At 43.2% G+C, this 14676-nt stretch overlaps 2 protein-coding genes across 2 annotated transcripts in view; both read left to right on the top strand.

Moving 5' to 3' along the window:
• Positions 1-12838, top strand: part of LOC114042564 (interleukin-1 alpha-like) — a 35153-nt gene extending 22315 nt beyond the window's left edge. Inside the window, exon 6 of the mRNA XM_027861249.1 lies at positions 12773-12838. Within this exon, the coding sequence (XP_027717050.1) occupies positions 12773-12838 (66 nt within the window). The remainder of the gene's footprint in view (positions 1-12772) is intronic.
• A 323-nt stretch (positions 12839-13161) lies between these two features.
• The window catches only part of CKAP2L (cytoskeleton associated protein 2 like), a 28055-nt gene continuing 26540 nt past the window's right edge, over positions 13162-14676 (top strand). The window contains exons 1-2 of the mRNA XM_027861248.1: positions 13162-13230; positions 14559-14625. Of these exons, the coding sequence (XP_027717049.1) occupies positions 13197-13230; positions 14559-14625 (101 nt within the window). The 5' untranslated portion in view covers positions 13162-13196. The remainder of the gene's footprint in view (positions 13231-14558; positions 14626-14676) is intronic.

Below are 14676 nucleotides of genomic sequence, written 5' to 3'. Positions count from 1 at the left end.
CAAATAGGAAGTGGAAGTGTCAAGATTTGAACCCACGTCCACAGACACTACCAATTCTGCCTGAGAGGGGGGCAGGAGGTAGAGAGAAGAGGACAGGAGAGATAGTATTTGTAAAGAGCTTTAAACCTTCAGCAAGCTACATGAATAGAATGCAAGCTCATGGGAAGCAGGGATAGCTTCATTCTCTGTACTTGTCTCTCCAGAGTCTAGCACAGTGCCTGGTGGGCAGATCTGTACGAGGGACGGGGCAGACCTGACGAGCTTCTCCTCTGTCCTCTCTAGGTCACCTAGAAGTCCATGTCCACTCTGGGTGCCAGTGGTGCTGAATCCCCCCCCAGCCCAAGTAATGCTCACATCCCCTCAGGAGAAGACTGACCTTTGCCTAGGACAGAGCTTGCTAACCTTTTTCTGTCCTCATGGCTCTTGGATTTCAGTAAATCCGCCCTTTTCAGTATTAAAAGTGCTTTCTATACATAGGCACATAAAAATAAATTAATTAAAGCCTTGGAGCACATGTAGTAAGATGGGATATACTTCTTCAAGTGCAAAAATGTTGTGACTCTTGTGTTTAAGCAGGCCCTGTCCTGCCTGGCTCCATCTACCAATGTCTAGAGGGGTTTTTTCCCTGATGTTCTCCACTGTATACAAGCAGGGCTGTAGTTCTCTGTTCCCCCACCCCTGATCTAGGGATAGGATGTTGTATATTGTGGTCTATTTATTTATTTTATTCTGAAATTAAAGTATGTAGAATAAAATGAATACAATTTTTGCACAGAAAGAAAAATTGCTTGGAAATCAATTCCAAAAAGTCAAATCAAAATATCTCCCATACATCCCTAGGGGAATGTATACTGTAGGATGGGAACATCTGCACTGGAATAAGTACAACCTAAGAGGAAAATGTCAAGAGACAAGCTTGGCTCACTATGTATTTGCTAACATTTTCTTTACCTATGATTTATGTTTTATTTGTTTGTTTATTAAACAAAGGTAAGAGATTAGGTGGGTTGTGGAACATATGGGAGGGAAAGTTATTGATGACTGATAATTTAACCCAAAAGTAAAGTCTGGATGAAACAATTTCCTTTTCAGTAGATAACAATACATTAACTACAGATGAAATTCCTGCCAAGAGACACATCTAAAGAGAGAGAGAAATTGCTAGCCTAACTCAGAGGATGACTTTGATATTTGGTGTTTCATTTCCTTTTTTTTTAAAATGGTAATTTTTATTTATTTTTTTGTTTTCAACATTTACTTCCACAAGATTTTGAGTTCCAAATTTTCACCCCATCTCACCCCTCCCCCAACCCCAGATGGCATGCATTCTGAATACCCCTTCCCCTAGTCTGTCTTCCCTTCTATCTCTCCCCCCCTTCTCTTATCCCCTTCCCCTTCAATTTTCCTGTAGGGCAGGATGGATTTCTGCACCCCATTTCCTGTATTTCTTATTTCCCAGTTGCATGTGAAAATATTTTTTAAACATGTGTTTTTAAAACTTTGGGTTCCAAATTTTCTGCCTTCCTCCTTCCCCACCCACCCTCATTGATAAGGCAAGCAACTAAATATAGGTTATATATGTGCAGTTATGCAAAACACTTCCATAGTAGACATGCTGTGAAAAACTAACTCTATTTCCCTTAATCCTATCCCACCCCCCCATTTACTCTATTCTTTCTTTTGACCCTGTCCCTCCTCAGAAGTATTTGCTTCTGATTACCCCCTTTCCCAATCTGCCCTCCTCTCTATCATCCCCCTACTCTCTTGTCCCCTCCCCCCCATTTTCCCATAGGGTAAGACAGATTTCCATACCCAATTGAGTGTGTATGTTATTCCCTCCTTAAGCAAAATCCGATGAGAATAAGATTCACTCATTCCCTCTCACCTTCCCCCATTTGCCCTCCACTGTAAAAGTCTTTTCTGTTCTTTTTTGTGAGATAATTTACCCCATTCTACTTCTCCCTTTCTCCTTCTCCTAGTATAATCCTCTCTCACCCCTTAATTTTATTCTCCAGATATGACCCCTTCATTTTCAACTCACCCTATGCCTTTATCTATCTATCTATCTATATCTATATATATGTACATACATTTTTCCCCAACAACTACCCTAATACTGACAAAGGTCTCATGAGTTACAAATATCATCTTTCCACGCAGTAATGTAAACAGTTCAACCTTAATAAGTCTCTTATGTTTTTCTCTTTCCTGTTTACCTCTTCATGTTCCACTTGAGTCTTGTATTTGAAAATCAAATTTTCTATTCAGCTCTGGTCTTTTCATCAAGAATGCTTGAAAGTCCTCTATTTCACTGAATGACCACTTTTTCTTCTGCAGGATTATACTCAGTTTTGCTGGATAGGTGATTCTTGGTCATAATCCTATCTCCTCTGCTCTCTGGAATATTATATTCCATGCCCTGCAGTCCCTTAATGTAGAAGCAGCTAAATCTTGTGTTACCCTGATTGTGTTTACACAATTCTTGAATTGTTTTTTTCTGGCTGCTTGTATAATATTTTCTCCTTGATCTGGGAACTCTGGAATTTGGCTACAATATTCCTAGGAGTTTTCCTTTGGGGATCTTTTTCAGGAGGAGATCGATAGATTCTTTCAAATTCTCTTTTGCCCTCTGGTTCTCAGGACATGAGTTAGCAGCACAAAAAAAGTCAGACTATATTATCTTACTTTGGTGACAAAGAAGATCAAAACATACAACCAGAAGAAGACAACAAAGCCAAAGCTTCTACGTCCAAAGCCTCCAAGAAAAATATGAATCAGTCCCAGACCTTGGAAGAGCTCAAAGGGGATTTTGAGAAGCAAGTAAGAGAAGTAGAGAAAAAATTGAGAGTGATGCAAGAAAATCATGAAAAACAAGTCAACAACTTACTAAAGGAGACCCAAAAAAATACTGAAGAATATAACACCTTAAAAAATAGCCTAACCCAAATGGCAAAAGAGCCAATGAGGAGAAGAATGCCCTAAAAAGCAAAATTGTCCAAATGGCAAAGAAAGTCCAAAAGATTACTGAAGAAAATACTTCCTTAAAATTAGAATAGAGCAATTGGAAGCTAGTGACTTTATGAGAAATCAAGACACTGTAAAACAAATCCAAAAGAATGAAAAATTAGAAAACAATGTGAAATATCTCATTGGAAAAACAACTGACCTGGAAAATAGATCCTGGAGAGAGAATTTAAAAATTATTGAACTATCTGAAAGCCATGATCAAAAAAAGAGCCTAGACATCATCTTTCAAGAAATTATCCAGGAAAACTGTCCTGATATTTTAGAACCAGAAGGCAAAATAGAAATTGAGTGTTTCATTTCCTAACTGCATGACCATCCTGTAAGTCAGAATACACATTTACAATCTAGTTAAAGAATGATCCTTTATAGGAGTGATGAGAGTTAAAAAAAAAAATTTAGTGACAATCTAGGTTACAGCCTAGCTCCCCTTGAACCATTTATGCTGCACCACAATGTGCTCAGCATTACTTTCTTTTAAATGATAAGCAAATTAGAAAAATGGGTGTTTTCTAGGGAGTATCCCAAGGACTTAAAAGACTCCTCCTAAGAAACTGCTTTGTGGGAATGCCCTCAATAATGAAATAAAAATCAATATGGCATCCATATCCTTTCTACTCAAAAGATACAATGGTTCGATCTGCATTCAAACTCCATAGTTCTTTCTTTGGATGTGGACAGCATTTTCCATCATGAGACCTTTGGAGATGTCTTAGATCCTTGTATTGCTGAGAAGGGCTAAGTCTATCAAAGTTAGTCATTGCACAACATGGCTGTTACCATGTACAATGTTCTCCTGGTTCTGCTCACTTCACTCAGCATCAGACCATACAACATTTCCAGGTTTTTCTGAAGTCTGCCTGTTCATCATTTCTTAGAGCACAATTGTATTCCATTACATTCATATACCACAACACCCCCAGTTCCCAATTCTTCACCACCACAAAAAGAACTACTATGCTTTTGTACATATGGGTCCTTTTCCTCCTTATTTGACCTCTGTGGTACCTAGTAGTGATGTCACTGGGCCAAAGGGGGTGCATAATTTAATAGCTTTGGGAGCCAAATTCCTTTCCAGATTGGGCCTAGTTCACAGCATGGAATGCACCAACAATGCACAATCCTGTTGACAACGTTACTAGTTACTTTTACCCTAGGCATCCCTCATTTAGTCAACAAATAGTAAGCCAACTCAAAGGTTCCAAATGGCACATATGTTTTCTGGCACAGCCAAAGCTGTGGCTCTGTTTTGTTTCATCAGAACTTATTCGTTTAAAAAAAAAAAAGACATTTAGGTTGTTTGGTTTGGTTTGTTGGGGAATATGAAAGTAATAGGAATGCTTTCTAAAAAAGCATTTAATGAAATATTTTTTAAAGTTTGATTTAAATATATAGTGGTCCATAAATCCCTGGTCAAAAGATAAGTCAAAGTTTAAAAAAATATAATGACAGCCATATTCTTCACAGTTCACAAGAAGTAAATGATTCTTCATATGTTCCTAAATAGCCTGAACTAGATTTGTAAACTCTCATAATTCCCCACCTCAAAAGGCTTTAAGGGTCTGGTCCACGGGTGGGGAACCTACGGCCTCGAGGCCATATGTGTCCCTTTAGGTCTTCAAGGTCGGCCCTTTGACTGAATCCAAACTTCACAGAACAAATCCCCTTAATAAAAAGATTTGTTCTGTAAAACTTGGATTCAGTCAAAAGGCCACAACCAAGGACCTAGAAGGCCCCATGTGGCATCAAGGCCGCAGGTTCCCCACCCCTGGTAGTCAATACCTGTTTATCTGTCCGTGTACAGTGTCATAAAACTAGTATTTTAAATTGAAGTGATTTCTTAATCTCATACCTCCTAAAGACACCATCCCCCACAAATCCCAGTGCTACCATCTCAGCTAGTAGACCCAGGAGCGGGTTCTTATAGACCAAGCTTCTACCCTGGACAAGTGACCAAACACTCATTGCCACACAATCCAGAGCACAGGTCAACCAGTGGCAGATCCTACATGTATTTACGTCAGGGATAACCAGGGCCTTCTTGATAAAGGACAGGCAGCTTAAGCCAACAGACAGGCAGACAGCCAGCATTTGTGTGCCTTGTCAGATTGAGTCTTTTCTCCACACTGTTCAGAAGGTTTTGGGGGGTTAATTTTTTAATTATGGGTTGATGTGTAGATGTAAAGCTCCAATTTTCTGCTTTCAAGTTGTTATTCACAAAATCATTCTATTCCTCCAGGGTGGTTTCTTAGTAAGGACCCAACATAGCGATGGAATACCCACACATCCACCCCATCAAGACATTGTGTCACTAGCATGTCATTCTTGTATTAAGCATCAGCTGGATACAAGTCATTTGTGGGGCAGTTGCTACTCTGGCTATCGAGGCAGTTACCTAGGGTCTTGCTGACTTAGGGGGACAGAGAGCCAATGGGACCAGTCCCAAGCAGCTTGTCTTCCTGCCAAGGTCAGAATGGTCTTCCTTCACAATCTGGAGGCTCCAGTAAACCACCACAGTGTCGTCTAGGTCTAGGTAACTTCCATCAGACAAAGATTCTGATAGGCCAGTCGTGGGACTAGGTCTTCTTGAGAAACTCTTGCTTGTGATGGAGCTCACCACACAGCACTATTTTAAGTCGTGGATTTCATTTGAAGCTTTGCAAACTCTAGACCTATTCTGAAAGGAGACAGTTTCTCAAAAGAAATTCCCCAATATCCCACCCATAATTGCTCCGCACATTACCAGGGCACTATGAAACGCCATTAAGCCACTCCCCATCTGGGCATCCTGCAGTAATCACACTATAGGACTGGGTCCCCATAATCTTTCAGGAACACTGATTTTCTGATTCTCTATGGGTACCTTCTTAGAATAGAAGGGAACCCTTTATTCCAAAGGCAATGGTGTTGAGTGCTAATGAGCACATGGTGAGGTTTTTCTTAAGTGACACTTAAGGGACTACTTCCTGCCGTCCAGAATAAGAAATCTGCCAACCTCTTCTTTTCCTCCTGTCCTCATTCTCCCACAACCCATGCTTTCTCAAGTGTGATTCCAGAAAAAAGAAAGAGGGAAATGTGAGAATCCTGTAATCAGCAAGATATGGGGAGGTTAACAGTGGGAGGAAGGAGTGTGAGAAAAGAAGTCATTCCCAGGCCCAGCTTCTTGTCACTTGCTCTCATCTACATAGCTCACATGCATCCGCCCCACTCCACTCATAGTCCTAGGTCAGGCCTTTGGTATCCTTCATTTAGATTATTGCAATCGACTCCCAATTAGACTCCCTGCCTCAAGCCTCTCCCTTCATCAATTCATCTTTCACATAATTGCCAGATTACCTATGCTTCTTACGGTATAGCTGACCATACTGCCCTCCTACTTAATAAATTCCAGTGATTCCCCATTCATTACCTTCAGGATCAAATATTAACTTCTCTATTCAGAAATGTAAGGCTTTTCATAACCAGGACTCCTTTCTATCTTTAACACTTAATTCTGATTAACAATTTTTTGTACAATCTTCTTCTTCTGCTCTGGCATGCAAATAGAAATGTTCGTTTTATTAGGTGTTAAGTTCGGAATTTCTTTTAGAACCACTTGACCCTCCTTCACAAACTCTCTGGTGTGTTTCCTAGTCTTCCCATAGAACACCTTGTGGATCTCCCATCTCCATGCTTTGCACCTGTTGTCCCTCTGCAAATGTGCTTGCTTCTCACCTCTATCTCTTAGAATCCCTGGCTTAGAATTAGCTCTTAGAATCGCTGGCTTCCACGCATCTTGACCACTCTTCTAGGGTTCTTTTAGAAAAAAAAAAAGCTAAACATTTTCCTCAATCCTTCAAAAGATTTGATGTTTCATCAGGGTGCATACTGCCTCCACTGACAGAGATGGCGACCCTGCCATACTTTAATATCATAGTGGCATATATGTATGGCCACTAGGTGGTACCATAGTGCACAGAGCATCAGACTTGAAGGCAGAAAGACCTGAACTCAAATCCGTCCTCAGCCACTTAGTAGCTATGGACGCTGGGCAAGTCACTTAACCTGTCTGCCTCAGTTTCCTCATCTGTCAAATGAGGTGGAGAAGGAAATGGTGCCAAGAAAACCCCAAATGGGGTCACAAAGAGTCAGATGTGACTGAACAATAGAAGCAAAATAAATTTAGACCTGGAAGAGATCTTAGAAGTCATCTCATCTTTTACAGATGGGAGAACTAAAATTCAGACCCAGAAAGTTTGTGACTTGCCAACAATCACATAAGTAATTCAGTAGCAGCCCTAGGATTCAAACCTAGGTCCTTTCGCTCAAAATTCATCATTCTTTCTTCTGTGCACCCTGACTTCTCACCTGCCTTAGCTTTCATTAGTTGCCTAAAAATTTATCACTTGATGGCCAATCCTCTGGTAATGTGATTACCGAACTTAGATAAAAAAAAAAAAAAAGCTGACGTTGGTAGAGCACTTTACAGGGCTTCACAACCTCATAGAAGATATTATTCCCAGTTCACAGATAAGAAAAATTGAAGATCAGAGAGGTTGTGACATCAGCTAAGACCTGAATCTGTCTTCCTGACCCCGAATCACCACTCCACATTGCCTCTCCAAGCTACACTAGTCCTTAGAGAGTTAGTCACGAGGTCCATAGATGAAGTCTTTACATCTAGTTTTGAACAACTAGCCTTTAAGAATTCAGGGCTCTCCCTTTTACTTAAAAAAAAACAAAACCTAAAATGATGCTAATTTTTTCACTATTTTACATATAACTTGTAAACTAGGGTACCTAGGTCACACAGTGGATAGATCACAGGCCCTGAAGTCAAAAGGAGATGAATTCAAATCCAACCTCAGACAATTAGTAGCTGTGTGACCCTAGACAAGTCACTTAACCCCATTGCCTCAGAAAGAAAGAAAAAGAAAGAAAAGAAGAAAGGAAGGAAGGAAGGAGAAAAAATAACATAAACTCCCTTAATACTAGCATCATCCCCCTGTGATTATCTCTCACTTATCCTGTCTGTTGTTTCTTTGTACATTGTCTCCCCCATTAATTAGACCATGAGCTCCTTAAAAGCAGGTTATCCCACAGGGTTTAGCACAGTGCCTGGCACATAGTAGGCACTTAATGCCTTGTTGATTTGACTTGTGTGCTGCAAATTTAAATGCCAAAATGTATGCATATCCAACTCAACTAATCTAGTCTGAGAAATGGCGGCTCTACCTAAATACCTTCTGTCTTCACTAGACACAGCACAAGGACAGTGAAATGCTGAAGAGAACCCAGCACACCTAGGTGGGGGATGGGGCCAGCCTTTTAAACTTGAAGGACAAATAACCAGACTGACTTTATCAAATAGATGCTAAAGACATGGAATTAGTTATCCCAAATTCGACAAAATTAAACAACTTCTGACTGCAGAGCACTGTCTTGGGTAGTGAGGCAGATGTGGTGGAGGAAGACGGGATTACTGCCCTCAAAGTGATAGACCAGCCAGTGAGGTTGTCTATGCTCCAATGGCTACGAGCTCACCCCGAGAGCCAGCCCCCTCCAACTACAAAGGTCATGGTCTATAAAATCTGTCAGTCTCCTGCAACCCTCACCCTGACCTCCAGTAGTCACTATAGGAAGGTCTCTCCAAGACCTTCCTCCACTTTTCTTAACATGGAGAGGATAACCAATAGAGTCCTTAGCTCTCCACGAATTATCTCTTACTCTTGCCAGGTGACCAGCTCATCTTTTTTATTCATACATTTCTTCGATTAAATCCCTCATCCTTCTTCTTTGTAGACCTTTGTTCATACCATTGCATTCTACTCACAAATGTCATGTGCCTATTATCCGTCCTTCAAAGCTCAAGTAAAATGCCACCCCTCCTTACAGTATTCCTTGATCTCTTTTGTTGGCAAATCACCATCTCCTCAGACCTCACATGGTACTTCTCTGTATATACTATTATATATGTGTGTATGTATTATCTTGTTATAATAGTAATGTAGGCACATATTTATCTTCCAGGCAATACATGAAAAAGATAGAAATGTGCTGATAGTCAAGATTACATAAGGGCAATAGTAAGTGTTTTGTGAATGTGAGGGCTCACCACCCCTCATAATCTGGAGTTCCAATGCAATGATAGGTCTGAACCAATAGATAAAAATTTTAAGTTAAAAGTAATTCAGGCTGAAAATATGAATCAGTTCAGTAAGTGTCAAGCTAAATTCATGGATGATACATCCTTAATGGATTAAGGTACATTAGGGGCCTAGTGTTAAGACAGAGGACAGTGAATTCGAATTAGTTCTCTGAGGCAAGCTGAGGTCCATATCCACATCCACTGCACCCCATTGTGGACCAATCGCTCCTATAGGGCTGTAGAAGGAACCTCAGCCCCCAGAGAGCAGGTTAGAGGTGTTCTTTTGTTTGAGGAACAAATATTGGGAAGCTTAGGTGGAGACAAAAATAGAGGAAGGTCTCTGAGAGGCCCTCCTATAGTGACTACTGGAGGGTAAGGTCAGGGTTGCAGGAGACTGACAGATTTTATCTAAAGAGAAGCTTCCAAACTATTGGTACTAAACAACAATGGAATGGGCTGCCTTGGCCATGAGCTTCACTTTCCTGGAGATCTTCACCTGGAGGTTGGTGGTGGGGGTGGGGGAAGGGGTGTTTAAGAGAAACTTTGCAGTTCTGGTGTTGGTTAGACCAGACAGCCACAGTGATCCCCTCCAACTCTGGGGGTCAATGATTCTATGGAACTGGACTAGAGGAAGGCTGTATCTAGTCTGTCCTGTTTTCAGTCCATTTATCACACTGCTGTCCAGAATAATCTCCCTAACACACTGATGTGATCCTGTCAGACCAAGGGCCCATCTCACCATCTCTGCTCCCTTTCTGACAAGTGGAGGTTGGTCGGGTCAGCTCACCTTCCATAAGCTAAGACACATCCTTTCCTCAGATTACCCCAAGGTAAAATAGCTAAAACAGTCATAGCCAAGAGAATGGCATCTGGAAAGGAGCTTTAGAAATCTTCTAGTCTGGTCCCCTTATTTGAAAGTGAAAATACTGGGGCCCAGAGGGGGGGGGTGACTGGTGGGGTCACTCAGCCCCCATCTCTTGACTTTTGGTTCCCTCCTATGTACCATACTGCTTCTATGTCCAGCTTGAGGCTTACCTACCCAGTTATCAATAAAATACCTTAGCATGTTAAAGGGAAGGAAACCAGCCCCTCTGAAAGAGCACTGAAAGTTAGGGGACTTGGGGAGAAATCCCAGCTCTGCCTCTTACTTCCAACGTGACTTTGGCGAATTCCCTTCCCCTTTCTGGGCCTCATTTTCCTCACTTGTAAAATTAAAGGTCGGATTTGAGGGGGTATAAAGTCCTTTACAATTCCATAGACCATTATGGAGTGATTTTTTTTCATTCATTGAATGCCACTCCCATTTTCCCACTTTCCCCCCCAATGTCACTTCCCCTTGTTCAAAGCAGGCAGACCCTGCTGTGGACCAACATGTTGGAAAGGTTGAGCTGGGGGCTGAGAACACTCTGCTTCCCTCCTCTGATAAAAATCTACACCTGTCATAAACAACCTGTTGTATTAGTTTGCCTGGTCACTGGCTTAGGAGTATGTAAGATTTTGTGCTATGGGCTTGAACAAACTGATTGTTTCATGGGGACTTGAGAAATAAAAATCCTTTGAATGTTTTTTTTCATTTTGTTTAAGGGAGGTCTCTATGCTGGGAGGAGCTCAATCTGCTGGTACAAATGGAACCCTGGGGTCTGCAGTGATCTAATTCGGTGGTTGCTTTAGTTAAGGTACAAAAATATACATTAAGTGTGGCTCATCTTTGCCTTGACCCACTCAATAACCCCAGGTAACAGTACTGTCATTCTGTAGCCTGAGGACCCGGGTTGGGAGAGCACCTATATGTCCCTTGGAAAAACCCCCTCCTCTCCAGACAGCCACTCAGAGAAGGGTCTGTGCCTGAGTCCCAGATCGTCTATATCTACCTGAGCCTACCATGCCCTTTACCTAAGTTCATTCTCAACCTACCACAGCTCTTACCTAACCTCTACCCCCACCCCCAAGGAAGGAAAAATAAAGCCCTTTCTTGATGACAGTTGAGAAAAAAAGCTTGGGAAAGGGGGAAGGGGAGCCACTGTTCTGAGCCAGGATGATATTTCTTAAATTCATTCACCATCAGGCTAACAGGGCTCATCTATCAATCATTCCCTAATTGTTAGTTCGATTTACTATTTTCTTACCATAGGAAACATTTTCCCGCAGTGGAATGTAAGGCATCCTTTGCATTTGCAACCCCAGCACCTAGCACAACACCAAGTCCAAAGTGTTTTAACAAATGATTCTTGATCTACTGAATGAAAGCTCCTAGAACAGAGAGATTGGTTTCATTGTCTACATCTTCTCCTGGTATTCAGCACAGCGTCTGGCATACAGTAGATAAATACTAGTTGAATTTAAACTCTTGAATTTGGAACTCCGACCCCAAAGTTACTAAACTGTGCCTACTCTTCAGGATAAAAACCTACAAAAGGATTTATTGCAGCTCTTTTCATAGTGCATCAAAACTGGAAGCTAAGGAGGTGTCCTCCTGCTGGGGAATAGCTAACAAACTGTAATATGTGAATGTAATGTAATATTAATGTGCCATAAGAAATGACAAAAATGGGCAGTTTCCGAGGAAACAGAAGTCCTCCATGACCTGCTGCAGAGGGAAGTGAGTACAACCAGAATAATGTATACAACACTATAGAGAAAACCAGTTTCGACTTTAAAACTGTAATTAATACAATAGATAAAGCCTGAGTCCAGAGTATTGAAGATGAATCCCATGTATTTTTTTTATATATATATAACCAATGGAGGACTTTGTTTTTCTGGTGTAAGGGCTTTTTTTTAGGGGGTTGACATTAATTGGGGGTGGGGAGAGACCATGGGAGAGAAAATTAGAAAATGCCTTTCTTCACAAGATCCAGAGCAGAGCTTCAAACTGCAGTTTCAGCAAGACCTGTGACAAACTGAGTATGAGTTTGTCATTTTTTCCCATTGCATCTAATTTTTTAATGATATTTTGACCCCACTGACCCTACATGCAGCTAGCTGGTGCCATAGTGCATAGACCACCAGGCCTGGAATCAGGAAACCTCATCTCCCTGAGTTCAAATATAACGTCAAACACTTCCTAGCTGTGTGACCCTGGGCAAGTCACTTCATCCTGTTTGCCTCCGTTTCCTCATCTGAAAAATGAGATAGAGAAGGAAATGGCAAACCACGCCAGTATCTGCCAAAAAAGCCCTCAATGGGGTCACAAAGAGTTGGACGGACTGAAAATGACTGAATGGTTCTGAGAAGCCTTGAGATAAGAACTTTGGGCGGTCCTCTGGAGAAATTGGGGGGGAGGTCCATAATTCCTACATCCTCCACAAAAGGTATGCCATCCCCCAGGCCTCCAAACACCCATGGTATCCACATTCTGTAACCCCTAATTTCCCCATGACCACCATAGTCTCAATGACCCCTATACCCCTAGTGCCCACCAAAGTCCTCATGATCCCTAGTGTCCCCCAAAGTCTTCATGACCCCCACACCCCAAGTGTCCCCCGAAGTCCTCATGATCCCGACACTCTCTAAGGTCCCCCAAAGTCATCATGACCCCCACATCCCTAGTGCCCCCCAGAAATCCCCATGATCCCTACACCCCTAGTGTCCCCCAAGTCTTCATGACCCCTACACTCCTAGTGCCCCCCATACCCTATAATGCCCCCTAAAGTCCTCATGACCTCCACGGCCACCAGGTTCCCCTGACGTCTAAGGTGCCCCGACTCTCCTACGCCCCCAGAAGGCCCCTCCCGCGCCTCCACGCGCCAGAGTAACAGACCCCGCCCCCGCCACCACCCGACAGTTAACTGAAACCAACAGCACCGGCCAAACTCGCCCCGCCCCGAACTGCCTCTTCTTCCAATCACAGACACCCAGGGGCGGACCAAAGGGACGCGACAGCCAATCGCCAACCCGTCCGCTTCCAGAAGCTCGGAAACTCGTCCGGGATTTCCATTGGTCGGTTTCAAAACAACGGTAGCCAATGAAGGAGGATAAAAGGGGGTGGGCGTTGGGGAGAGTTGGGAGTCCGTTACGCCGCTGGACCGAGGCTGCTCCAGGAGTCATGGTGGGGTCGGCAGCCCAAGCCGCGGCCGTAGGTGAGTGGCAGCCCACTGGTCAGGCGAGCCGACCCGGGCAGGGAGGAGGGGGAGGCGTGCCCCACCCCGCTCAGCCCCGGGACCGAGAAGGGCCACCCCGACCTCATTTACAGGTAGGGAAACTGAGGTTCAGAGAGGTCAAGCGTGGGGCTTGCCAAGCGGGGAATGTCAGAAGCAGGTTTCGAACCCACGTCCTCTGACCCCCAAATCCTGCTCTCTTCCCTCTCTGCCCCACCGGGGGCCTGGTAGATGTGCTTGTGTCCCCCCACCCACTCCCAACACTTGAACCCAAAATCCGCAGTACCACCCCCTCCCCGCCAAGGCCACTTACTGAAAATGCGGGAAATCGAGTCAGGACGTGATGGAGTCGGCTGCCCCGCCCCCAGGGCTGACCTCACCCTAGCTCTGTCCCCCTGGCCGGTGCCCGTCAGGGTCCCGGGGGGCCCCAGGCCAGGGAGCAGTCAGTGACCCCCATCAGCACAGCTGGAGGGGAAGAAGCGGGGATTCCAAACTCACCTGCCCAGGGGAAGATGGGTGGGGCCCAGGTGTGGGCGTTAAAGCCCGGAGGGCCCTGAACCTGTCATCTGTGATGGCAACAGAAATGGTAATTACCGGCCTTGATTATCATGTCATTGCGTCATCATTGTCACATATTAATTATATTATTAATGCATTTCTATTGCTGCTGCCGTCATGTTACTGCGATACATTGTAACACAATCATGGATCAGGCTGTAATAATTGTAATACTGTTACCGGTAGCTAACATTTACATAGCGCTTTAAGGTACGCCAAGCATTTTACACATTCTATGATCCTCGCAACAATAACAATAATAGTATACACATAGCACTTACTATGTGATGGCACTGTGCTAAGCGGTATTATCTCATCTGACCCTCCCAACAACCCTGCTGTTATGATCTCCATTTTACAGATGAGGAAACTGAGATAAATGGAGGTTATTTGACATGCTCAGGGTGATTCAGCCACTCTGTCTGTGGCAGGATTCTAATTCGGGTCATCCTGGATCCCAGGTCGTGCATTCCATGTGCCACTCCACCTACCCTACCCCTTCATTGTACAGTTGAGGAAACTGAGGTAGAAAGGTTTTGACTTGCCCGTGGTCCCACAGATGATAAATAACAGGGTCAGGATTTGAACTTGGGTCCTCTCAGTACAAATCCTCACTCTTTTTACTGTATATAAAGGACATGATGTTTGAGCCCAGAAATATGACAGCTGTGTGAATTGAAAAAGACTGTGAGAAAATAAAAATTATCTTTTTTTTCTCTTCTTTTCTTTCTTTTTTTTTTCTTGTCTTGCAGAAGAGCGGCGAAAAAAGCTCCAGGAGTATTTAGCAGCCAAAGGAAAGTTAAAATGCCCAAACATCAAGTGAGTGTGTGTGTGTGTGTGTGTGTGTGTGTGTGTGTGTGTGTGTGTGTG

Source organism: Vombatus ursinus, unplaced genomic scaffold (assembly GCF_900497805.2).
Source record: "Vombatus ursinus unplaced genomic scaffold, bare-nosed wombat genome assembly UNPS02014599.1, whole genome shotgun sequence".
Taxonomy (NCBI): domain Eukaryota; kingdom Metazoa; phylum Chordata; class Mammalia; order Diprotodontia; family Vombatidae; genus Vombatus; species Vombatus ursinus.
Note: the sequence above shows the minus strand (reverse complement) of the source record. Positions and strands in the feature narration are given on the sequence as shown.